Genomic DNA, 27,190 nt, shown 5'->3' with positions numbered 1-27,190 from the left:
GCGAATCGCTGTCGAGGAGGCCACTCATCACTCACTCCTCTGCGCTCCGGGGGTGGAGTCAACTCCCTGGACCCTCCCCCTTCCCCATCAGGGCTGTCTCGACCTTGACTCCGCCTGGTCCTCTGACCAAGGCCCCTCACGTGACCAGCCGCTTCAGTCCCTTACGCCATAATCTCCGCCCTCCCCTTCAGAGCCCCACCCAACAGCTTGGCGCAGGCCCCGCCCCTTCCCATCTGAGGGGCGGCAGGAGCGGCCCTGGGGCAGGATGGCAGTGAACCAGAGCCACACCGAGAACCGTCGCGGGGCCCTCATCCCCTTCGGCGAAAGGTGCGTGAAAGGAAGCCTGCGGAGCTGTCAGAGGAGGCAGCAGATGCACGGGGAACTGGGGGCTCGCAAACTCTCAGCGCATCAGACTTTCCCGCCTTTCCCGCGTGCGCAGCGGGCGTGGCTCCGCCCCGACGCTAGGGCGCTTGCTGCCTCACGGGTGTTCGGAATGTGAAGGCGGCAGCGGGGGCCGTTGCACGTGTGAAGGGCGCGTGCTCAGGGAGCGAGGCGCGTGCTGCCTCAGAAGAAAGGTGGAAGTGCAGTGGTGGGAGTGGGGAGTCGCACCGACCCTCCGGGTCGCTTGCGGCTGCTGTTAGTGCGCTACCTTTGTAGAGTGACGGGAACAAGGTGCCAGGCTTCTGGGAGGTAGAAGAGGCATGAGTGTCCTTGGAATCTTTCTGGAAGGATCCCGAACTGTCAGGGGCCTCTCCTCACTCTCAGAACTTCGAAAAGCCCTCTCTCGTCTTCGCCCCAACCAAGGAGATGACTGGTCTTACTTTTTTCTAAAGATCAGGACAGGAAGAAGACGCGTCTAGGAAGAATGACGCTCTCTTGCCTCCCTCCCATGGCGGCCTTGGGGTTTGCACCGATCGCTCTGTGTGGTGCTAGCGGTGACCACCGCTCGCCCCTCTCCTCTCGCCTCTGTCAGGCTCAGCCCGGAGCTGCCCATTTTCACCTCCCCACCTAACACCTCGACTCTGCCCCACTCCCCTCCTTCATCCCCCGCCCCCATTTTTCCAGAGGCCTGCTCCAGCTCCCCGGCACTTCTTAAAGGTGCTCCTCTCTGCTCCGCTTTGCCCTCGTTTTCCTTTGCGCTCGCCTACCAGTGAGACTCTGAAACCCAGGGCTGTGCTCAGGTGAGGCAGAGCACACCTAGGTCGCTTTGAATGCATCTGTCAGGAAGACCATTTAAGTCAGTACCAAACGCTGATGTCCAGATCTTTTTTCTATGCTTCCTTCCCCAGAATATTTTCTTGACAGATTTATACGCGCCGTCAAGGCGGTAGGTTCTCCCTTGCTCCTGAAGGACCGCTGCTGTTTGTTCAGTTTTGTAGTAGGAGATGGCTGCCCACCATTCTGACCGCGTGCACACTGGCCTAGAGAACGCTGACCTGTGTGCCTGTGGCTCTGTGCCTTGAAGCCACTTCTAATCTGGTGTTCGGGTGTCTTCTCATTCAGGCTACGAGTTTGTCTGTCTGCTTTTCTGTTTGTGTGCTGGAGGCAGGGAATGACGCATGGTTTTAAAAAATTGTAACATATACTGATTTTATGGTCCTTTTTTATTTATTTATTTATTTATTTATTTTTATGGTCCTTTGATTACCTTTGTGGGGTCCCTTGTGTGCTCTTGAATGGTTAACCATAGCCGAGCACTGTGCAAGGGCCTTATAGTTATAACTGCTCTATCTGCAATAAGGATCAGTACTAGTTTCCTCGTTTCACAGGTGGGAAAACTGAAAGAGAAGTAATTTGCTTAAAATCACATGGCCAGTGCATGTGGGAGAGCTCTGAACTTGGGTACTATGCATTCACTTCTCTATTCTGGCTGCCCCTCTAAAAGGAAAAGGACTGCTTCTCTTCTTTCTTCTCAGCAAAGAAGTCTCTGTAGGTGCTCTGGCTTCCTGGATAAAAACCACTTTAAAGAAATAGCTTGAGAGGGAGAAGATTGGTTATATTTTGACTTCTCTGGACTATTCACAATACACAGTTGAGAAATTCATCACAGCTTGGCTGTGTTGTGTGGAGATTTTTTTCTGATCCCAGCTGAAAAGTCATAAATGTGTGGGCCAGACTCTACTGGTAAAAAGGGAAGACATTGAGTTTTGTTTTTTTTTAAATCCATATTCAAAAATGTGTGCAGGTAAAACCATGTAGAAAAATTGGGGAAAATTTTAAATTACCCCAAATTCCTACATCCAGTGCTTTTTACATTTTGGTATGTATCCTTCTGTACTTTCCCCTGTGGAAATATACACACCTTCCCCTGTCAGACTGCTTTGTAACTTGTTTTTCTCATTTACCAATGTATTGGGGATGCTTTCCAGTGTCGGTACCTACATCATTATTTTCAATGTCTTGTACTGCAGTATGCATACATATTTGCTCCAGCCCATATCTGGGATAGTCTGATTTTTTTTTTTTTAAAAAGGAGGATATATTCTTTCTTTTTTTTTGGTCTGTGTTGGGTCTTCGTTGCTGCGCACAGGCTTTCTCTAGTTGCGGCGAGTGGGGGCTACTCTTCGTTGCAGTGCGCAGGCTTCTCATTGCGGTGGTTTCTCTTATTGCGGAGCATGGGCTCTAGGCATGCGGGCTTCAGTAGTTGTGGCACGCAGGCTCAGTAGTTGTGGCTCGCAGGCTGTAGAATGCAGGTTCAGTAGTCGTGGTGCATGGGCTTGGTTGTTCCACAGCATGTGGGATCTTCTAGACCAGGGCTGGAACCTGTGTCCCCTGCATTGGCAGGCGGATTCTTAACCAGTGCGCCACCAGGGAAGTCCCAGATAGTCTGATTTTAATTTGTCATTGCTATAAACATTGCTGCAGTGAACTTTTTAAAGATTTATCTTTGCCCACCTGTCAGAATCTTTCTTTCAGATATATTCCTGAAAGTGGAATTGTGGGATCAGAGGACACAGACTTTTAAAAAAATATTTTAAAAAATATTTTTAATATGAAAGATCTTGTCAAAATATTAAAAATATTTTATATTTAATATATTTATACACAGAAATATATTTATTGCAAAATTACCCTACAGAATTATATCAAATTACATTCCTTTTAATACTTTGAGTGCCCAATGCCAACACCCTGTGTTAATCTTTGATAGCTCTGCCAGTCTGGTCATGGAATCTGAATACTGATATCTTTTTTTAAAGCTTAATTGCTAGTGAAATTATTTTTGTCTTATGGTTATTGACTATATGTATTTGGTAAATTTTCTTGGTTCATAAATGTTCTCCATTTTTTTGCTGAGTTGTTCATTTTTTTAATAAATATATTTATTTATGTATTTATTTATTTATTTTTGGCTGTGTTGGGTCTTTGTTTCTGCTCGTGGGCTTTCTCTGGTTGTGGCGAGCAGGGGCTACTCTTCGTTGCAGTGTTCAGCCTTCTCATTGCGGTGGCTTCTCTTGTTGCAGAGCACGGGCTCTATGTGTGCGGGCTTCAGTAGTCGTGGCACGTGGGCTCAGTAGTTGTGGCCCATGGGCTTAGTTGCTCCACAGCATGTGGGATGTTCTTGGACCAGGGATCGAACTCATGTCCCCTGCATTGGCAGGCAGATTCTTAACCACTGCGCCACCGGGGAAATCCCAAAGTTGTTCATTTTTTGTGTGGAAAAAAGCACATAACAAAATTTACCATCTTAGCCACTAAAAACATAAAAATTGTATATATTTAAGTATACAACATGGTAATTTGATGTAATATACATAGTGAAATGATTCCTACAGTCAAGTTAATTAACGTGTCATCTCACATAATGATCATTTTTTTACTCTCTTAGAGTATTTCCAGTGTTCAATATAGTATTATTAAGTACAATATAGTCTTCATGCCTATATATTCGATCTCTAGACTTATTCATTCTACTTAACTGTAAATTTTGTAACCTTGCTTAACATCTCCCCATTTCCCCCATACCATCAGCCCCCAATAACCACTGTTCTACTCTCTGCTTCTGTGAATTTGAATTTTTTTTATAGAGTCCACATGTAGGTGAGATCATATAGTATTTGTCTTTGTCTGGGTTATTTCACTTAGCATAATGTCTTCAAGATTCACCCATGTTGTAACATGTGACAAGATTTCCTTCCTTTTTAAGACTGAATAATATTCCATTTTACTCATATAACACATTTTGTTTCTCCATTCATTCATTGATAGACTTTTATGTTGCTTCCACCTCTTGGCTGTTATGAATAGTGCTGCTATGAACGTGAGTGTGCAAATATCTCTTTGAGACCCTGCTTTCAATTCTTTTCGATATATACCCAGAAGTGGGGTTGCTAGGTTATGGAGTAGTTCTATTTTTAATTTTTGAGGAGACTCCATACCGTTCCATAGTTGTCGCACCATTTTACAATCCCACCAAGAGTGCACAAGAGTTCCAATTTATCGACATCCTAGGCAACACTTTTCTTTTTTCAATAGTAGCCATCCTAATAGGTGTGAGGTGATATCTCATTCATGGTTTTGATTTGCATTCCTCTGGTGATTAATAATGTTGAACATCTTTTCATATTTTTTAGCCATTTATATATCATCTTTGGAGAAATGTTTATTTAAGTCCTTTGTCCATTTTTAAATCGGTTTGGGTTTTTTTGGTGTTGTTGAGTTGTAGGAGTTCTTTACATATTCTGGATATTAACCTCTTATGGTTTGCAAATACTTTCCCCCATTCTATAGGTTGACATTTCACTCTGTTGATTGTGTCCTTTGATGCACAAAAGTTTTCAAGTCTGATATAGTCCCATTTGTCTACTTTTGCTTTTGTTGCCTGTGCTTTTGGTGTCATATGCAAGAAATTGTTGCCAAGTCCAGTGTCATGAAAATTTTCACCTATGTTTTCTTCCAGAAGTTTTGTAGTGTTAGAGCTTACGTTTGGTTCTTTAATCCATTTTGAGTTGAATTTTTAAGATGGTGTAAGTTAAAGGTCCAACTTCATTCTTTTGCATGTGGATATCTAGTTTTTCCAACATCATTTGTTGAAGAGACTGTTCTTTCCCCATTGAGTGGTCATAGCACCCTTGTTGGAGATCATTTTACCATAGAAGTGGTGAGAGTGGGCATCCTTACCTTTTTCCAGATCTTAGAAGAAATGCTTTCATCTCTCACCATTGAGTGTGATGTTAGCTGTGGGTTTTTCATAAATGGCTTTTATTATTTTGGGGTAGTTTCCTATGATTCCTAGTTTGTTGAGTGTGTTTATCATGAAAGAGTGTAAAATTTTGCCAAATGCTTTTTCTGCATCAGTTGAGATGATCATGTGGTTTTTTGTACTTCATTGTGTCACTGTGGTATATTACATTGATTGATTTTCTTAAAAAAAATCTCTGTTTTTAAAAAAATTTATATTAAGTTTGATCCTTTTCCTAACCTGTCCCTATTCTCTCCACAGCCCCCACCCTGGCCCCTTGCCTCTGGCAACACCCTACTTCTCTGTTTCTTTGAGTTTGACTTTTTAAAGATTCCACATATAAGTGATTCCATGCAGTATTGTCTTTCTCTGTGTGGCTCTCTCTCTCTCTCTCTCTCTCTCTCTCTCTCTCTCTCTCTCTGTCCATATATATCTATCTATCTCACATCTTCTTTATCTATTCATTCATTGATGGACACTTACATGGTTTCCATATCTTGGCTATTATGAGTAATGCTTCAGTGAACATGGGAGTACAGATACTTGTTTGCTATCCTATTTTCATTTCCTTTGGATATATACCCAGAAGTGGGATTGCTGGATCATAAGGTAGTTCTATTTTTATTTTATTGATTGACTTTCATATCTTAAACTATCTTTGCATTCCAGGGATAATCCCAGTTGGTCATGGTGTATAATCCTCTTAATGTGTTGTTATATTCAGTTTACTAGTACTTTTTTTTGAGGATTTTTTACATGAGTATTTTTCTGTTTTTTCTTATTGGAAGTTTTTTGACTACTGATTCAGTCTCTACCTGTTATAGGTCTATTCCAATTTTCTTCCTTTAGTCAATTTCAGTAGTTTTTTCTAGGAATTTACCCATTTTATCTATGTTATCTAATTTGTTGCCATACAATTGTTCATATATTCTCTTATAATCTTATTTTAAATCTCTGTAAGGTCTGTGATAACATCCCCACTTTCTTGCTTTTTTTAAAATGTTATTTATTTATTTTTGGCTCTATTGGGTCTTTGTTGCTGCACGCAGGCTTTCTCTAGTTGCAGTGAGCGGGGGCTGCTCTTTGTTGAGGTGCACAGCCTTCTCATTGCAGTGGCTTCTCTTGTGGAAGAGCACGGGGTCTAGGCAAGTGGGCTTCAGTAGTGTGGCTTGCAGGCTCAGTAGTTGTGGCACACAGGCTTAGTTGCTCTGCTTTTGCGATACACGGGCCTCTCACTGTTGTGGCCTCTCCCGTTGTGGAGCACAGGCTCCGGACGCGCAGGCCCAGTGGCCATGGCCCACGGGCCCAGCTGCTCCGCGGCATGCAGGATCTTCCCGGACCGGGGCACAAACCCGTGTCCCCTGCATCGGCAGGCGGACTCTCAACCACTGCGCCACCAGGGAAGCCCTGGCAGGGGGATTCTTAACCACTGTGCTACCAGGGAAGCCCAACATCCCCACTTTCATCCATAGTTTTAGTAATTTGAATTTTCTTTTTTCCTTGGTCAGTTTAGCTAAAGATTGGTACATTTTGTTGATCTTCACAATGAAATAACTTTGGTTTCATTGATTTTATTTTTCTATTCTTTATTTCATTTATCTGCATTGTAATCTTTATTATTTTCTCCCTACTGCTAGCTTTGGGTTTCATTTGCTTTTGTTTTTCTAGTTCCCTTAGGTGGAAAGTTAGATTATTAATTTGAAATCTCTCTTTTAAAAAATGTAGGCATTAAAAAAAAATGTAGGCATTAAAAGCTATAAATTTCACTCTTAAGCACTGCTTTTGCTGCATCTAAATAATTTTGGTATGTATGCTTTTGCTTTCATTTAGATCGAAGTATTTTCTAATTTCACTTATGATTTCTTCTTTGACCCATTGGTTGTTTAAGAATGTGATGTTTAGGGCTTCCCTGGTGGCTCAGTGGTTGAGAGTCCACCTGCCGATGCAGGGGACGCGGATTCGTGCCCTGGTCCGGGAAGATCCCACATGCCACGGAGTGGCTGGGCCCGTGAGCCATGGCTGCTGAGCCTGCGCGTCCGGAGCCTGTGCTCCGCAACGGGAGAGGCCACAACAGTGAGAGGCCCGCATACCGCAAAAAAAAAAAAAAAAGAAGAATGTGATGTTTAATTTCCATATATTTGTTACTTTGTCAGATATCCTTCAGTTATTGTGTTCTAATTTCATTCCACTGTAGTCGTAAAAGATATTTTGTATGATTGCAGTCTTCATAAATTTCGTGAGACTTGTTTTGTGGCCCAACATATGGTCTATCCTAGAGACTGTTCCATGTGCACTTGAGAAGAATGTGTATTCTACCTTTGTGGGGGGAGTGTCCTTATATGTTAGGTCTAGTTGAATTTTGTTAGATGTATCCATGCTTATCATTGTTGTATCTTTTTGATGATTAACCCTTTTATTATTATAGAAGATTCCTCTTTGTCTTGTAATAATTTGTTTTCACACACACTGTATTTTATTTTTACAAGAGATAAAAAAGTCTATGTTTTTCTGATATTAGTATAGCCACTTCAGCTCTCTTTCGGTTACTGTTTCATGGAGTATCTTTTTCCATCCTTTTACTTTCAACCTATTTGTGTCTTTAGATCTCAAGTGAGTTTCTGTAGACAGACTATAGCAGTAATATGTTTAAAAAAAATATTCTACCATTCTGTGCCTTTTAATTGGAGACTTTAATCCATTTAATTTAATGTAATTATTGATAAGGAAGAATTTAACTTCTGCTCTTTTGCTATTTGTTTTCTATATTTCTTATATCATTTTTGTTCCTCAGTTCCTCCATGAATGTTTTGTGTTTAACAGATATTTCTTAGTGTACCATCTTTATCTCTCTTCATTTCCTTTGCTGCATGTATTTTAGTTATCTTCTTTGTGGTTGCCCCACAGATTATGTTTAACATCTTAATTTATAACAGTCTAGTTCAAATTAATACCAACTTAGTTTGAATTATATGCAAAAACTTTACTCCTACACAGCTCTGCCCTCTTATATTGTGATTGTCACAAATTACATCTTTATACATTGTGTGCTCATCATTATATATTTATAATTATTGTTTTATGCAATTGTGTTTTAAATCATATAGGATGAAATGAAATGAACAAACCCAAAATTCATTAATATTGATTTTTAATTTACCTATGTAATTATCTTTCCCAGTGTTCTTTATTTCTTTGTGTTGATTTCATTTACTGTCCAGTGTCTTTTTATTTCAGGCAGAAGGACTTCCTTTAACATTTCTTATAGTTCAGATCTAGTAGTGATAAACTCTGTCAGTTTTTGTTCACTTGGTAATGTTTTAATTTTTCCTTAATTTTTGAAGGATAGTTTGGCCAGATTTAGAATTCTTGGTTGACAATTTTTTTTTCCTTTTAGCACTTTGAATATTTCATCCCATTACCTCCATATTTTCTGGTGAGAAGTTAGCTGTTTGTCCTATTGAGGATTCCTTGTGCATGATAATTTTCTTCTCTTGCTGCTTTCAAGATTCTCTGTATTTGGCTTTCAACAGTTTGATTGTGTCTCAGTGTGGATCTCTTTGAGTTTATCCTACTTGGAGTTTGTTTGTGTAGATTCATGTATTTCATTAAATTTGGGAAAATTGTGGACATCATTTGTTCAAAAATTCTTTATTCCCCCTTTTTTCCTCTCCTCTCCTTCTGCCAGTCGCATAATACATATGTTGATATGTTTGATTGTGTTCCACAGGTCTGTTAGACTCTGTTCCTTTTTCTTCATTCTTTTTTCTTTCTGTTACTCAGGTAGTAACTATTCATCTCAATTGACCTATCTTCAAGTTCACTGATTCTTCTGCCTGCTGAAATATGCCATTAAGTCCCCCACTACTGAACTTTTTATATCAGTTATTATAGTCTTCAACTCCAGAATTTCTGTTTGGTTCCTTTTTATAATTTCTGTCTTTTTATTTTTGTATTCTCTACATGATGAGACATTGTTTTCATCCTTTTCCTTAAGTTATTAAGTCATTTTTTCTTTTAACTTTTTGAATATATTTTAAATAGTTTATTTAGAGTCTTTGTCTAGTGGATCTAATTTCTTGGCTTCCTAAGGGGCAGTTTCAATTAATTTTTTAAAATAAATTTATTTATTTATTTATTTATGGCTGCATTGGGTCTTCATTGCTGCGTGCCGGCTTTCTCTAGTTGAGGTGAGCAGGGACTACTCTTCGTTGCAGTGTGCAGGCTTCTCATTGTAGTGGCTTCTCTTGTTGCGGAGCACGGGCTCTAGGCACATGGGCTTCAGTAGTTGTGGCTCACGGGCTTCAGTAGTTGTGCCTCGTGGGCTCTAGAGTGCCTGCTCAGTAGTTGTGGCGCACGGGCTTAGTTGCTCTGTGGCATGTGGGATCTTCCTGGACCAGGGCTTGAACCCATGTCCCCTGCATTGGCAGGCAGATTCTTAACCACTGCACCACTAGGGAAGTCCCATACTTTCTTGTTTCTTTGCATGCCTCATGTTTTTCTTTTGTTGAAAACTGGACATTTTTAAAAATTATAATGTGGCAACTCTGGAAATCAGACTCTCCCTCTTCCACAGGGTGTTGTTGCATGTTGTAGTTATTGTTTAATGATTTTTCTGAACTAATTTTTTTTTTTTTTTTTGCGGTATGCGGGCCTCTCACTGTTGTAGCCTCTCCCGTTGCGGAGCACAGGCTCCGGATGCGCAGGCTCAGCGGCCATGGCTCACAGGCCCAGCTGCTCCACGGCATGTGGGATCTTCCCGGACTGGGGCACGAACCCGTGTCCCCTGCATCGGCAGGCGGACTCTCAACCACTGCACCACAAGGGAAGCCCCCTGAACTAATTTTGTAAAGTCTATATTCTTTGTTATGTGTGGCTAATGACATGTGTGGCCTCTTTTATGTTAATTTAGAGGCTAGCTAGTGATTTGACAGTTTACTTGTATGTTTGGAACAACAACAACAAAATCCCAGCCTTTGCAGATGGCCTGTGTGTGTGTGTGTTTGTGTGTGTGTGTTGGAGCCTGTCTTTATCACTCAGCTAGGCAGTTTAAAACTCTGTCTTAGCTTTCACTGCCTGCTTGAGCAGAGCCTCACTGTCAACCAGAGGTAACAGTTTTGGGGCCTTCTCAGGTTTCTTCTGAGCATGAACTCAGCCCTGAAAATGTATGTGTGGTGCTTTCTAGATTCCCATGAACATGTCAGAGGTTTTCAAAGCCTTTATTCCTCAAAGTATCTCATTTCCCAGTCTTTCCTTCCTCACTTTTCAGTTTTTTTATTGTTAGCCCAAAATGTCATTCTTTGCCCCAGATAGCAGCTCTAACACATTTGCCTTGAAATGTTTTTGACAAATGTGCCCTAGGTAGCTGCCTAAGTCCTAAGAGAGTTCTGAGTTAGGCACATGCCCTTAGAGCTAGTCCTCCAGGAAGCCACTGGACAGGTCAAAACAGACAACCACAATAAGGTCTGTTCTCCTCCCCCCAGGGGTGGGCACCTATACTGAGAATATGGGTGGTTGTTGTCAAGGCTGTTGCCAAACTGGGGAGTGGAGGATAGTACTAGGGTAAGTTAAAGTGCACAAAGCTCCCTTATTGACATTCAACTATTTTTTTCTTGATTAAACATTCCCCTAGTTGCTATAAACTTTTGATTAGTTTCTAGAGTTCTAGGCTGACATTTAGAGTTCCTTATTCCACCATTTTTGCTGACATCCTATTTTTTCACAGTCTCTTAAAAAGCCCTTTTTATCCATACACCACCATCCTAGTTCCAGTTCTTATTACCTCATATCGGAACATTTTTAGGAACTCTTAAATGGATCCCTCTGACATACCACCACTTCCTTGATCATGTGACTTCCCTGCTGAGGCAGCTGCAAGTCACAGTTCTGCCTTGCCTATTGAATGATGTCTCTAAGCTCCAGTCCCAGCATGATTCCGGCTTTCTCTCACTATTCCTCCCAGTCTCACTTCCATGCTGTTTTGATGACTCCACACAGGTAGGCTGCTCCCAAGTAGGCAGTTTTCTTTCCACTGCATACCTCCATTAATGCTGTTTGCTCCCCATCAGGATTTTCCCCTACCCTCACTTCTGCCTACTGAAACACTATTCATCTCTTAAGAATTGGCTCAATGGGACTTCCCTGGTGGTCCAGTGGTTAAGACTCTGCACTCCCAATGCAGGGGATCCCTGGTTGGGAAGCTAAGATCCTGCATGCTGCACGGCATGGCCTAAAAAAAAATAAATAAATAAAAAGAATCAGTTCAAATGTCAACCTTTCTGTAAAGTCATTCCTAATTACTTCAACCAAGAGCTACTCTCTCCTTCCACCAAACTGCCATGATATTTGTGTTCCATTTATGTGATGTATATTTCTTGCACTATTACCTATATTCATGTTTTCATTCACTCATTCTTTCAATATTTAGTAGCCCCCACTTATATATTTATAATTTATATATATAAATTGCTAAGAAAGGGAAGAAACCCAGTAGGATCCTATGAGTAAGAATAGGATGAGCCCAAGTTTTTCAGGTTAGGAGTGCAGGGAGAACATGACAGACAGAGGGAACATGTCAGAGGGTTCGGGAGCACTCTGCGTGTGCCTAACATTCTTTACCAGAGTCCAAGAAACATTTCCGTTAACAGAGTGCTTTATACCAACTGCACAAGAAGTAGGAGAATTAATGAATATACATTAAGAATAGAATTAGGTTTGATAAGAAAGAAGAACCCAATGGGACTTCCCTGGTGATCCAGTGGTAAAGAATCCACCTTCCAATGAAGTTGAAGGTGGGTTCGATCCCTGGTTGGGGAACTAAGATCCCACATGCTGTGGGGCAACTAAGTCCATGAGCCTCAACTAGAGAGCCCTCGTGCCGCAGTGAAGAGCCTGTGAGCCACAATGAAAGATAACGAGTGCCACAGCTAAGACCCAACGCAGCCAAAAATAATTAATTAATTAATTAATTAATAAAAGAGTGGGGGAACTAATTCTTTTTTTAAAAAAGAACCCAAGGATAAAGAAGACGAACAAGTGTGAATTGTCAGAGAATAAGATCATTTAAATTCCTTTCTATTTTAATAAAATAGTAGTAGCAGTAGCAGCAGCAAGTAACTTTTATTAAAATCTCCCTCCAGGCTAGAAACTATGCTACTAGCTCTGTTTGTATAATTTTATATAGATTCTAAATTGTGTGCTGTCTGCCCTGTCTTTTCTGCAGTGTCTTGAAGCAGAGTCAGGATGTGGATCTCTCCTTCCTACAGCAACCAGTGGGATATGATCTCTTTAATGGTACAAAAAGAGGAACATTGTTTCTCACTTCATACCGGGTAATTTCTACTTCTACTTTGATCTGATTAACTCCACATTTTTCCTTAAAATGGAGAGAGGTTAAACATTGACTTTCAAAGCATTTTAAACCGTTTCTCCTTTGAGATTTTCCATGTTGAAGTGTGACGGAAGAAAATTGGTCATGCTTCTCAGGCCAGAATGCCAAAGCAGCCTTAACTTCAGAATTGCTCTTATATGTGTCAATCCATGGATAAATTGCATTCCCCTTCCAAAGTTTCTTTTCTCTCTTAGGTGATCTTCGTGGCTTCACACTTAGTCAATGACCCCATGCTTTCTTTTATGATGCCATTTGGTCTGATGAGTAATTGCACCATTCAACAACCAATCTTTGCCCCCAACTACATTAAAGGAACCATTCAGGCAGCTCCGGATGGTAAGTGTCCCCCCTCAGAAGTGCATTTTTTCTCGAAAGCTTCCAGAAGGTTTAAGATTCAGACTTGGCCCCTGCTTCATTGGGTAGTGCTTCTCTTAGTGTTTGTGGCAGTCCTGTTACAGCATGCCAGCCTCTTAGTGAGTGTGTGCCATTTCTTCCTCCAGGTGGCTGGGAAGGACAGGCTATTTTTAAATTATCCTTCAGAAAAGGAGGTGCCATTGAATTTGCCCAGCTGATGATGAAAGCTGCCTCTGCTGGTGAGCGATGCTTATAAAATTATCAAGCGCTTTGGGGTTTGGGGGCCTGTGTAATTGAAGTAAGACTGTTAGCTAGTGAAGACTTCTGGCCTCTGTGGTCAGGCGGTTGATATTTGCACATGTATTCAGCGGGCATTTCCTGAGCCTACTGACTATGTGCCAAGTAACATACTACGTGCTAGGAACACAAGATTTAGTCCCTCCCTGTCCTGAAGGAGTTTGCAGTCTAATGGGAGCTTACCGTCAGACACCTGAACAGCTAATTATACCTGATAGTCTTTTGTCCATTTAAGTGCCGGTCTCATGTATCACTGAGTAGTCTTGTTTTCGGTAGCGTGGCCTTGGCTCTTCTTCCTCTGGCATGGCTTTTTGTCTTCTCTCCTTTCTGACTTTGCCTTTGCTTCTCTTAGGTTTAATTCCCATCTTCCATGGGACGAAAGCATGGGAAGAGGTACCATCAAGCCCTGCAGCACTGATCTAATGGATGTACCAGAGGATACAAATAATCTTTTTATGTTATATTTTAATTCAATCTAGCCTCACTTTATATCCCTCATTCTCTCCCCTTTTGTACTCCAATCCAACTGGGTTTCTTTGTGCCTTGCTCTCCCATCTCTGAGCCTTCGTGCTATTTGCTCTGTCTGGAATGCTCTTCCCCTTTCTCCCTTGCCTTCTCCATCCCCAACTCCAGTCTAGTTGAGACAAACACAGTCCAGTAGAGATAGACATATGCAAATATATTATCCTTTCTTATGGCATGTGCTGTAATAGAGGCATGGGCAAAGTTCTGGGGACACACAGACGAATGTAGTGAATTTTCTACCTTAGAAGACTGACTGGATCATGATGCTATAGACCATAGTCAAGTGTATAAGAGATAGTCTAGGGAATTCCCTGGCGGTCCAGTGGTTAGGACTCGATGCTTTCAGTGGTTGGGGATTGGCCCGGGTTCCATCCCTAGTCAGGGAGCTAAGATCCCGCTAGCCACGTGGCCAAAAAAAAAAAAAAAATGAGTATAAGCGATAGTCTAAATTGGAGAGGAATTGAGTTCAACTTTAGACATAGTAATTAATACTAACTAACATTTATTGAATGCTTATCATATACTAGGCAGTGTTCCAAGGCCTTTACATGTGTTAATTTATTTAATCCTCACAAAAACTTATGATGTAGGTTCTATCATTATCCCCAATGTATAGCTAGGGAAACTGAGTCAGTGATGGTTATATAATTTCTCAAGGCTATGCAGTTAGCAAGTGGTGGAGCTGGAATTTGAACCTTAAACATACTCTCTCTCTTTAAACTTTTCATTTTGAAAAAAAATAAGATCTATAGAAAGTTTTAAGAATATTACAATGAACTCACATGGACTTTCATCTAGATTAACCCATTATTAACATTTTCCCACATTTGCTTTTTTAAAAATAATAAATTTATTTATTTATTTATTTTTGGCTGTGTTGGGTCTTTGATGCTACACGCAGGCTTTCTCTAGTTGCGGTGAGTGGGGGCTACACTTCATTGTGGTGCACGGGCTTCTCATTGCGGTGGCTTCTCTTGTTGCAGAACACGGGCTCTAGGCACGCGGGCTCAGTTGTGGCGCGTGGGCTTAGTTGCTCCGCGGCATGTGGGATCTTCCCAGACCAGGGCTCGAACCCGTGTCCCCTGCGTTGGCAGGCGGATTCTTAACCACTGCACCAGCAGAGAAGTCCCCACGTTTGCTTTATGTTATTCTTTTTTTTTTTTTCCTGCTTTTGTTTGAACTATTTGGGAGTAAGTCACAAAGATCATTTCCTTCATTTCTAAATATTTGAGTGTGTATCTCCTAAGAACAAGGGCATTCTCTCATCTAACCTCAGTGTGCTTATCAAATCAGAAAATTTAACATTGAAACAATACTATTGATTATTCAAATTCAAATGATTGACCATCACTATTCCTAATTCTAATAGCATTTTTTTTTCCAATCCAGGATCTAATCCCAGATCACATATTGAATTCAGTTGTCCTATTTCTTTGGTCTCCTTTAGTCTGCGCTCAGCCTTTCTTTTTGTCTTTCATGACCCTGACATTTTAAAAAGAATACAGCCTTATTGTTTCGTAGAATATCCCTTAATTTGTGTTTGTCTGTTTCCTCATGATTATATTCAGGTCATGTATTTTGGCAGGAATACTGTATGAAAGATGTTGTGTCGTTTTGAGCCTACACTCTTAACCCCTGCACCATATTAAGTGTGAGGTACACAAGCTGCTAGAGGCAGTAGACATGCAGCTTGGAGCTCCAAAGGTGCACTGTAGCGAGACACTGATTTGGAAATCCTCAGCACGTCGGTCATCTCGGAAGCCATGTGAATGATGGGCTCATTCAGGGAATTACGGATGGTATGCCAAGGGTCCTCAACATTTAAAGGATAGGTAGGGAGGGGTGACCTTCAATGGAGATTGAGAAGGGGCTGATTGAGAGGTGAGAGAAGAATCAAGTGAGTTCATTATCCTGGAAGTCAAGGGAGGAGAAAGGTTCAAGCATTACTGGGTAGTCATCTGTCAGCTGCTGGAGAGATGTTTGGTAAAGTGAAGACTGAAAAATGTGCATTGCAGGAGGAAATTTGAGGTGTTTGGCAGAATTATCAAGAGATTTCAGTGAGGGCTTCCCTGGTGGCGCAGTGGTTGAGAGTCCGCCTGTCGATGCAGGGGACACGGGTTCGTGCCCCGGTCCGGGAAGATCCCACATGCCGCGGAGCGGCTGGGCCCGTGAGCCATGGCCGCTGAGCCTGCGCGTCCGGAGCCTGTGCTCCGCAACGGGAGAGGCCACAACAGTGAGAGGCCCGCGTACCGCAAAAAAAAAAAAAAAAAAAAAAAAGAGATTTCAGTGAACTGCTGGAGAAGAGGGATGATGAAGAACCATGTTAGAGAAAATTGAGGAGTAAGAAAATTTGTTGCAGTTACTGTTAAAAATACAGTGCAAATATATAAAGGCCAAGGAGTTCACAAGCTGTACACAGCTGGCAGCTCTTCATGGTCCAGAGAGCAGACAGCATCTGGAAGCTTGACATTGGATAACAGAGTGTCCTACAGACGGAGGGAGTGTAGCTATGTAGAATCCGGGTCAGGGGACACTTGGAAATCCAGTTCCCCTTTGCTACAGATGTCTGGGGAACTCGGGACAATTGCATTCTGGGTCTTGAATTCACTCTTATTTTTGGCCTCACAGTACTGAGGGGGCTTATTTTTAGGATTATGAGATAAGGGTCAGGCAACTTCAGGGGATTCTCTTTGTGCTCTCATTAAGTTCTGCTTCTTGGCCTGCAAAGGTAGGTCAGTGTCTCAGCCATTGCACATCCACTTGGAAAGGATTTAGGCAACTTATATGAACTTGGCCCAATGTCTGAAACTGCTCTGGGTCTGATTATGTCATGGTTTAGGTGTGGAAGCCTATGCCTACTCCCCTGGCAAGAGTCAGGTCTTGTGAATGGGCTTCCTTGAGGCCTTTGGAATTAATTAAACACCCATCATGCATCATGAACTGATTATATGACCAGGAAAGATTCCTTTCCCCTCAGCAGAGTTGCTTTGTCAGGGCTCTTCGATTTAAGTTTTTAGCAAACATGTATTGAGTACCTATTGTGTGCCAAACACTAGGAGCGACAATTGGGAACACAACAGTGAACGAGACATAAGTACATAGTCCCTGCTTTTGTTAAACTTATGGTCTAGTGAGAGTCATATAAGAAATAAGCAAACATGTAAGTGAATAAAATAATGACTTATTCTGAAAGGGGATACTAATAGAATATTGAAAGGGAGGGTAACAGGGAAGGATGACAACTTTAGATTCAGAGTGAATTAGTTAAGATAATGCTAGCTATTGAAACAGATAAACCCCAAATTATCAATGGCTTAAGATAATGGATATTACTGCTTATATAAAGGCCAATCAGCAGGGGTGAAAGGGGGCTCTGTTCCACATAGCCCTTCAGGGACCCAGGGTAATAGAGTCTCTGCCATCGTTAACACATGGCTTCCAAGACCTCTTTGGGTAGCGAGCAGAGAGGGGAAGAGAGTAAAGATCTCACCTGGGAAGTTTTCATGGGTCAGGCCTGGAAGCGGTGTACATTACTTCTGGTCATATGCCATAGGCCAGAAATTAGTGTGGCAGGCTGATAATGGCTCCCAAAGATATAATCTGTGTCCTAATCCTCAGAATCTGTGAATGTTACCTTGTTTGTAAAAAAAAAAAAAAAAAAAAAAAGCCTTCTCAGGTATAATTAAGGATCTTGATATGAGGGGATTACTCTGGATTATTCAACTGGACCCCAAATACCATCAAAAGTGTCCTTTTAAGAGAGAGGCAGAGGGAGACAAACAGAAGTGCTTTCTTTAGTACTGCCATTACATTGGCCTTTAATGGACTTGCCAACTTGATAGAATTCTCACTTGGAAATTTTTTCTGAATACGTATCATGGTAGGTGTTATGCTAGGCCTTCAATAAGCACAGGCAAATATACACAATCACTGCCTTCAAGAAGCATACAGTTGAGGACAAGGGCAATGTATATTTTTAATCTTGTATCCTGGGGACACTGTTGGACACACATGTAAGGTGATGGTTAATACTCTGTTAATTATTTGGTTGCTAGCTGCTGTACATCTGACTTAAAAGAATTAAAGAGTCCCTATTTTGCCAAACTTGTCTTCTCAGCTGCCAGAGGAATTCCACTTAGAAGTGTAAATTACTGGTTCGGCACTTCAGGACTCTATGTAATTACTGCGCCAGGGGGCATGATGTGCACCCAACAGACGCCTTGTCCAGGTAAGATATGGCATGGAGTTTCTTCCTGGGAGGTGGAAAGGTATGCCAGGGGCTCAAAGATCTATCCACTGCTACCTTGCCTCCAATCCGGCTGCAGAAGAAGCAGCAGAGGTTTGGGGGGCTGGAAAATGGTTGAGTCCATGACTTCATTTCCAGACTAAAACTCAGTGGCAAGTCAGTAAATGACCAGGCTTCCATTTCAGGTTTACTTTTAACTATAATGTACAAATATGGAGCATACCTGGGCAACTCCCATCAGTGGGAACAGCCACTTCCTGCTTACAGCCTGAGCAGAAACATGTGCTCTTGCCAACTTCCCCCTTCCCCTTTCACACAAGCATAGCCATCCTGCTTGTGCCATGCCCTTCAACCTCACTGAGGACTCCAGTCCTCGGCTTTATGCCCTGTACACTTTCCTTTAACCGTCGTGCCTGTCCGTAGCTGCTGAGTCATGTTCCCAGGAGACATAGATCAGTGATTCTCAACTATGGTCCACAGTCTGTTGGTGGACCACAAAAAGTCTCCTAACAGGTTACCAGCAGACCCCCAAATGCAGGCTGTCTCTTGGGTTCTTCTTGGAGCATGATGTACATGTCCATCGGCTTATTTAGTTTTGTATACAGCTGAAGGATAGTTATCTATAGTCTTAATAGTTACCTTAGTTTTTAAGGGTTACTAAAATCTAATATTCAAGATCTAAAAGTAAGTGTTGCTAAAGTTTTATAAAAGTGTTTTTGAGTTGAAATTCACATAACGTACAATTAACCATTTTTAAATGTACAGTTCAGTGGTATTTAGCGTATTCACAATGTTGTACAACCGCCAGCTCTCTCTAGTTTCAAAAGTTTTTCAGGACTTCCCTGGCGGTCCAGTGGTTAAGACCACGCTTCCACTGCAGGGGACGCAGGTTTGATCCCTGGTCGGGGAACTAAGATCCCGCATGCTGCGTGGCGAGGCCAAAAAATCAAAACAAAACTTTTTCATCACTCCATAAGAATACTCCATACCCACTAAGTAATCATTCCCCATTGTCCCCTCTCCACATCTCTTGGTTTCCTCTAATCTGCTTTGCCTATTCTGTGTATATCACATAAAAGGAGTCAAGCAACATGTGACCTTTGTGTTTGGCTTATCTCACTTAGCATAATATTTTCAAGGTTCATCCAAGCTGTAGCATTATCAGTACTTTATTCATTTTTTGTGACTGACTAATATTCCATTGCATGTATCATAGTTTGTTATCCATTCATCCACTGATGAACATTTGGCTTGTTTCCACCTGTTGGTTATTATGAATAATAGCTCCTATAAACATTTGTATATAGGTTTCCAGGTGGACATAAGTTTTCATTTCTCTTGGGTAAATACCTACATTTGGAATTATTGGGTCATATGGTAATTTAATGTTTAACTTTTTTGAGGAACCACCAAACTATTTTCCACAGCAACTGCACTGTTTTGTATTCTCACCAGCAATGTACAAGTTCCTATTTCTCCACATCCTTGCCAATGCTTGTTACTTAACTTTTTTTTGCTTGTTGTTTATATTAAAGCCATCCTAGTGATTGTGAGGAGATATCTCATTATAATTTTAATTTGCATTTCCTTGATGATAAATGATATTGAACATCTTTTCATGTGCTTCTTGGCCATTTGCATATCTTCTTTGGAGATATATCTATTCCAGTCCTTGCCCATTTTTAACTTGGGTAGTTTGTCTTTTCATTGTTGGAGTTGTAAGAGTTCTTTATATATTCTGGATATCCTTATCAGATATGGGACTTGCAAATATGTTGCCCATTCTGTAGGTCATCTTTTACATTCTTAAGAATATCCTTTGATGCACAAAAGTTTTAATTTTTGATGAATTTATCTATTTTTTTCTCTTGTTACTTGTGCTTTTGGTATGAAATTAAGAATCCATTGCCAAGTCCAATGTCATGAAGATCTACCCCTATGTTTTCATCTAAGAGTTTTATAATTTTGGCTCTTATATTTCAGTTATTGATTCATTATGAGTTATTTTTTTTTAATTTTAAAGAATATTTATTTATTTGGCTGCACCGGGTCTTAGTTGTGGCACATGGGATCTTTGTTGCTGCATGCAAGATCTTCATTGCGGCATGCAAGATCTTTTAGTTGCGGCATGCAGGATCTAGTTCCCTGACCAGGGATCGAACCTGGGCCCCCTGCATTGGGAGCATGGAATCTTAACCACTGGACCACCAGGGAAGTCTCTATGAGTTAATTTTTGTATATGGAGTAAGGTTAGGGTCCAGCTCTGTTCTTTTGCATGTGCTTATCCAGTTGTCCAGGAATCATTTGTTGAAGACACTATTCTTTCCCCACTGGGTGGTCTTGGCACCCTTGTTGAAAATCAATTGGTAATAGATGTTTAGGTTTATTTCTGGGCTCTCAGTTCTATTCCCATTGGTATATGAGTCTATCCTATGCCAGTACCACATTGTTTTGATTACTGTAACTTTGTAGTAAGTTTCAAAATAGGGAAGTGTGAGTCCTCCTATTTTGTATTTCTTTTTCAATATTGTTTTGGCCATCCATGGTCCCTTATAGCTCCATATGAATTTGAGAATCAACTTTTACATTTCTGCAAAAAGACCATTAGAATTTTGATAGGGATTGCATTTAATTTGTAGATCAGTTTTGGGGGAATTGCTATCTTAATTTAATATTGTCTTCTAACCCATGAACATAGGAACTCTTTTTATTTATGTAGATCTTCTTTAATTTATCTCAGTAATGTTTTGTAGTTTTCAATGCACAAGTCTTTTTTTAAAAATATTTATTTATTTATTTGGTCACGCTGGGTGTTAGTTGCAGCATGCAGGATCCTTAGTTGTGGCATGCGAACTCTTAGTTGCGGTACGCATGTGGGATCTAGTTCCCTGACCAGGGATCGAAGCTGGGCCTCCTGCATTGGGAGCGTGGAGTCTTCTCAATGCACCACCAGAGAAGTCCCAAAGCACAAGTCTTTTACCTCCTTGGTTACATTTATTCCTAGGTATTTTATTCTTTTGGATGCTATCGTAAATGTAATTGTTTTCTTAATTTCCTTTTTGGATTGTTTATTGCTATAATTATGGTTTTTTAATTAAACTTTTTATTTTGAGATAATTGTAGATTCCCATACGTTTTTGGAAATAATACTGAGATATTCTTTATACCTTTTACCTAGTTTCTCCCACTGGTAACATTTTGCAGAACTACAGTATAATATCACAACCAGGGTATTGACATGGATACAATAAAAATGCAGAACATTTACATTACCACAAGGATCACTTCTGTTTGTCTTTTTATAGCTACACCTACTTCCCTTCCTCCCCCTCCTCTTTAACGCATGGCAACCACTAATCTGTTCTCCATTTCTATAATTTTGACATTTCAAGATTGTTATATAAATGGGATCATGTAGTATGTAAGCTTTTGGCATAGACTTTTTTCACTCAGCATTATTCCTCAAGATTCACCCAGGTTGTTGCATGTATCAATAATTTGTTCCTTCTTTTTGTTGAGTAATAGTTCATGGTATAGATGTACAACAGTTTGTTTAACCATTCAGCAGCTCAAGTATATCTGGGTTGGTTGCAGGTTTTGGTACAGGTTTTTGTGAGAACATAAGTTTTCATTTCTTGCCCATTAGGATGGCTGCTATCAAAAAAAAAAAAAACAGTAAACAACAAATGTTGGCAAGTATGTGGAGAAATTGGAATGCTTATGTACTTTGGTGGGAATATAAAATGGGACAGCCACGTGAAAAATAGTATGGAGGTTCCTAAAAACATTTTTAATGACCCAGCAATTCCACTTCTGGGTATATACCAAAAGAATAGAAAGCAGGGTCTAAGAGACATTTGTACACCATTTTCATGGAAGCATTATTCACAATAGGTAATAAAATGAGTTAGGAAGTGTTCCCTCATCTTCAATTTTTTGGAAAAGTTTGAGAAGGATTGGTATTAGTTCTTTATGTGTTTAGTAGAATTCAGCAGTGAAACAATCAGGTCCAGGTGTTTTCTTTGTTGGGAGATTTTTAAAATTATTGATTCAGTCTCCTTACTAGGTCTATACAGATTTTCTATTCCTTCATGATTTAGTGTTATCGGTTTTAGGCTTCTAGGAATTTATCCATTTCTTCTAGGCTATCCAATTAGCTAACATACAGTTGTTCATAGTAGCGTATTATAATCCTTCTTATCTCTGTAGAATCAGTAGTAATGTACCCACTTCCATTTCTAATTTTAATAATTTGAATCTTCTCTTTTTTTCTTGGTCAGCCTAGCTAAAGGTTTCTCAATTTTGTTGATCTTTTCAAAGAACCAGCTTTTGGCTGCACTGATTTTCTCTATTGTTTTTCTATTCTCTTCTTCATTTATCTATGTTCTAATTGTTATTATTTCCTTCCTTCTGCTAGCTTTGGATTTAGTTTGTTCTTCTTTTCTTAGTTCTTTAAGTTTTTAGGTTAGGTTGTTGACTTAGGATCTTTTTTGTTTTTGTTTTTAGCTATAAATTTCCCCCTTAGTGTTGCTTTTGCTGCATCCTTTGAGCTTTGGTATATGGTGTTTTTTGTTTGTTTTAAATATTTATTTATTATGTGGGGTGGTGGTGGGATGAATTGGGAGATTGGGATTGACATATATGCACAAATATGTATAAAATAGATAACTAATAAGAACCTGCTGTATGAAAAAATAAATTAGGGGCTTCCCTGGTGGTGCAGTGGTTGAGAGTCCGCCTGCCGATGCAGGGGATGCGGGTTTGTGCCCCAGTCCGAGAAGATCCCACATGCCATGGAGCAGCTGGGCCTGTGAGCCATGGCCGCTGGGCCTGCGCGTCCGGAGCCTGTGCTCCGCAATAGGAGAGGCCACAACAGTGAGAGGCCCACGTACTGCAAAAAATAAAAATTTAAAAAAAAAAAAAATAATTAAAAACAAAAAAAAGCTCAAAAAATTTATTTATTTATTTGGCTTCAGCGGGTCTTGGTTGTGGCATGGGGGATCTTTTAGTTGTGGCATGCAAACTCTTAGTTGTGGCATGTGGGATCTAATTCCCTGACCAGGGATCAAACCCGGGTCCCCTGCATTGGGAGCACCAAATCTTAGCCACTGGACCACCAGGGAAGTCCCGGCATGTTGTGTTTTCATTTTCATTCATCTCTAAGTATTTTATAACCTCCCTTGTGAGTTCTTCTTTGATCCATTTGTGGTTTAAGAGTGCGGTGTTTAATTTCCACAAATTTGTAATTTTTCCAGTTTTACTTCTGTTGTTGATTTGTAAATTCATCCCTTTGTGGTCAGAGAAGCTACTTTGTATGACATCTATCTTTTAAAATCTATCCAGACTTTCTTTGTTGCCTAATATATGTTCTATTCTTAAAAATGTACCATGTATACTTGAGAGGAATGTTGTTGGGTAGAGTGTCATATATTTGTCTGTTAGATCCAGTTGGTTTGTTGTATTTTTTATGTCCTCTATTTCCTTATTTATCTTCTGTCTGGTTGTTCTAGCCATCATTGTGAGTGAAGGATATTGAAGTCTACAACTATTATTGTAGTACTGTCTATTTCTTCCTTCAATTCTGTCAGTTTTTGCTTCATATATGTGATGGTCTGTCATTAGGTGTGTAAATGTTTATAATTGTTATATCCTTTTGCTGTACTAAACATTTTATTAATATGTAATTTCCTTCTTTATCTCGTAATCTTTTTGATGTAAAGTCTGTTTAGTCAGATATTAGTATAGCCACTTTTGCTCTCTTTTGATTACTATTTACGTGGAATATCTTTTTCCAACCTTTTACTTTCAATTTATTTATGTCTTTGTATCTAGAATAAGTCTCTTATACACACAGCATGCAGTTGAATCATGAGTTTTTATTCATTCTACCAATCTCTGTCTTTTGATTGGGGAATTTAATCCACTTACATTTAAAGTAATTACTGATGATGGGGGCCTTACTTCTGTCATTTCACTATTTGGTTTCTATATGCGTTATAGCTTTTTTGACCCTCATTTCCTGCATTACTGTCTTCTTTTGTGTTTAGTTGATTTTGACTCCTGATCTCTCTGACCTCCCTTCTATGCCCCCAGGACCCATGCGGCCTGGATGGGGTGGGTACCGGTCTGGGAGCTCAGCAGGCTCCCCGGCCTGAGTGGGCCAGGCAATCACCCTCCACTCCTCTCCTGCTCTTCCCAGAGAGTCCCTCCCACATGCTTCTCCTGATCTCCCCAGCCTCAGGGGCGCTGATCCTGTCTGGCCTCCACTTCTCCTCCCCCCTCAGTCCCCCTATGACCAACTGGTTCACTTTGGGGTTCCTCCTGTCTCCTTAGGCATCAGAGTCCCCCACCAGAGGCTGGCAGGTGCCCTAGTTGTGGGGAGACACTAACTCCATGTCTTCCCACATGGCCATCTTGACTCCCACTACTCTCATTTCCTTTTGTTTATATTTCATAGCTGTTCTGTGTGTTTGTGTGTGTGTGTGTGTGTGTGTGTGTGTGTGTGTGTGTGTGGCTACCATGGGGGTTACATCTAGCATCCTAAAGTTATAACACTAATTTGAATTTTTACTGTCTTAACTTCAGTAACATACAAATACTCTGTACCTTTACAGCCCCTCTGTCTTCACCCCTTTCAGTTGATGTCACAAAATTCATCTTTATACATTGTGCCCCCCAAAACATAACCTAATAATTCTTTTAAATGCATTAGTCTCTTTAGTTATGTAGAGAACAAAAATGGAATTACAAACCATTGTTATAATAATATTAGCTTTTATAATTGCTCAATGATTTACCTTTATTGAAATCTTTATTTCTTCATATGGTTTCAGATTACTGTCTAGTGTCCTTTCATTTCACCTTGTAGGACTCCCTTAAGCATTTCTTGCAGGGCAAGTCTAGTAGTAATGAACTCCCTCAGCTTTTGTTTATCTGGAAACATCTTAATTTCTTTCTCACTCTCACAGGAGTTTGGCCAGATATAGGATTCTTGTTGGACAGTTTATTTCTAGCCTCCAACGTTTCTGGTGAGAAATCTGCTGACTTTCTTATTGAGGATCTCTTGTATGTGATTATTCACTTCTCTCTTGCTGCTGTCAAGATTCTCTCTTTATCTTTGGCTTTTGAAAGTTTGACTATAGTGTGTCTCAGTGTGGATCTCTTTGAGTTCATCTTACTTGGAGTTTACTGAGCTTCTTTGATGTTTATATTCATGTCTTTCATCAGATTTGGGAAGTCTTCAGCCATTATTTCTTCAAATATTTTCTCTACATCTTTCTCTCTCTCTTCTTTTTCTGGAACTTCCACAATGTGTATGTTGGTCTGCTTGGTAGTGTCCCACTGGTCCCTTGGGCTCTGATCACTTTTCTTCAGTCTTTCTCTTTCTGTTCCTCAGTATCAACAATTTTTATTGTCCTGTAGTTATGTTTACCGATTCTTTCTTTTGCCTATTCAAATCTGAATGTAAATTCCTCTAGTGAATTTTTCATTTCAGTTATTGTACTTTTCAACTCCAGAATTTTTTGTTTGTTTCTTTTCTTGTTAGGTTTTCTATCTCTTTATTGATATTTCTATTTTGTTCATGTATAATTTTCTTGACTTTCTCCACATTTTCCTTTAGTTCTTTGAGCATCTTTAAGACAGTTCTTTTAATGTGTTTTCTACATAGCTTAAACATAAATATGGATTATGGAAAAGTAACTTGACAGTTGTCCATTCACACTGATACAGTTAAATCACTTAGGGAATGTAGCCAAGGAAATAAATAAAACTCATGTTTATTATAATATTAATTGGAAATTTGGAAGCAACATGCTCTCCAACAACCAGGGAGCACTTATCATAAGTAGCACTTATCAGCATGATAAAATATAGTCCAGCTTTTAATTTATGAAATACATTAATAATATAAAGAACTTTCTCATAATGTCAAGTAAAAAGACCCAGATTTTTAAAAAATTGTATGGTTGTTATAATCACGATCGTATAAAAAAGATTAACAGAGATCATACCAATAAATGCACCAAAATATTAAGTTTTTGTGTTTGATTATGGAATTATTGATGACTTTTAAATTTTTATCTCTTCTCTATTTCTCAAATACATATTCCTCATTGAGCATTTATTACTTTTTTATCATCAAAACAAACTTTATTAAGTGTGTATCTGGGTACAACTATAAGTAATGTAGAAATATAACTATAGGGTTGTTTTCATGTTGATTTGAATTCTTCCACAACAAGAAATGATAAAGCCTTCAGCTGGTGATGGCTGAAGAATATGGCTTCTGCATTGTTCTGCCTGAATTCTCTTCCTGTGTCAGTTTGCTTCAGTATTATTATTATTATTATTTTTAATTTTAATTATTTATTTATTTTTGGCTGCATTGGGTCTTCATTGCCACGCAAGGGCTTTTCTCTAGTTGCAGCGAGCAGGGACTACTCTTCGTACTCTCAACCACTGCACCACCAGGGAAGCCCACAGGTGGATTCTTAACCACTGCGCCACCAGGGAAGCCCCAGTATTATTTTTTATCTTCTACCTCCTTCTTACTTATTCCTTGTCTACTCTAAAAAATGACTAACTGATATTTTTCCTTCTCAGCATACCCAGTTGTCGTCTACAGACCCCCACCACCAGGATACAGAGCCCCACCACCAGGATATGGAGCATCACCTGCAGGATATGGAGCTGTGCTTGGGGGATACGTAGCCCCACCTGTGGGATACGAAGCCCCGCGTGGGGGATATGGAGCCCCACCTGCGGGATATGGAACCCCACCAGTGACATATGAAGCCCTGCCTGCAGGGTATGGAGCCCCACCTGCTGGAAATGAAGCCCCACCTCCAGCATATGAAGCTCCACCTGCTGGAAATAGAGCTGCCTCTCACAAATCTGTGGCAGCCCAGCTGGAGGCTTCTCTTCCATCTACCTCATCTTCTCAGTCTCATTTACCACCTTCTAATAAGTAAACATTGAAGACTCACCAAGCAAAGGGCACCCTAAAACTGAAGTCACAATAATAAGGATGACTCAGGTATGTGGTTAAAGGCCTGTCTCAGATAGCTGTCACACCCTTTGGAAAGGCAACCTTAGAGGGAAGATGAAGCTTTACTTCCATGCCTAGATTTTAGAGGCAGAGTCAACTCTTGATTAGATGGGCTAAAGGAGGAGTAGAATTGTTGAGCTAATTCTCCAA

General features: G+C 40.3%; 1 protein-coding gene and 1 non-coding gene across 3 annotated transcripts; one reads left to right on the top strand and one right to left on the bottom strand.

Moving 5' to 3' along the window:
* Positions 1 to 265: 265 nt before the first annotated feature.
* WBP2NL (WBP2 N-terminal like) lies at positions 266 to 27,190 on the top strand. 2 transcript variants are annotated; one of them, XM_024737436.1, is made up of 6 exons: positions 266 to 327; positions 12,402 to 12,510; positions 12,764 to 12,905; positions 13,070 to 13,162; positions 17,863 to 17,973; positions 26,605 to 27,190. In XM_024737436.1, the coding sequence occupies exons 1-6, from the start codon at positions 266 to 268 to the stop codon at positions 26,961 to 26,963; spliced, it is 876 nt and encodes a 291-aa protein (XP_024593204.1). In that variant the 3' UTR covers positions 26,964 to 27,190. The 2 variants fall into 2 exon arrangements, with proteins under 2 accessions (XP_024593204.1, XP_024593203.1); XM_024737435.1 differs by having other exon boundaries at positions 26,596 to 27,190.
* On the bottom strand, positions 20,133 to 20,205 carry TRNAW-CCA (transfer RNA tryptophan (anticodon CCA)). Its single transcript has one exon. It is a non-coding gene; the product is annotated as a tRNA-Trp (tRNA).

Source organism: Neophocaena asiaeorientalis, unplaced genomic scaffold (assembly GCF_003031525.2).
Source record: "Neophocaena asiaeorientalis asiaeorientalis breed wild unplaced genomic scaffold, Neophocaena_asiaeorientalis_V1.1 scaffold242, whole genome shotgun sequence".
Lineage (NCBI taxonomy): Eukaryota > Metazoa > Chordata > Mammalia > Artiodactyla > Phocoenidae > Neophocaena > Neophocaena asiaeorientalis.
The sequence above is the reverse complement of the archived record's forward strand: the minus strand, read 5'-3'. Positions and strand labels throughout refer to the sequence as shown.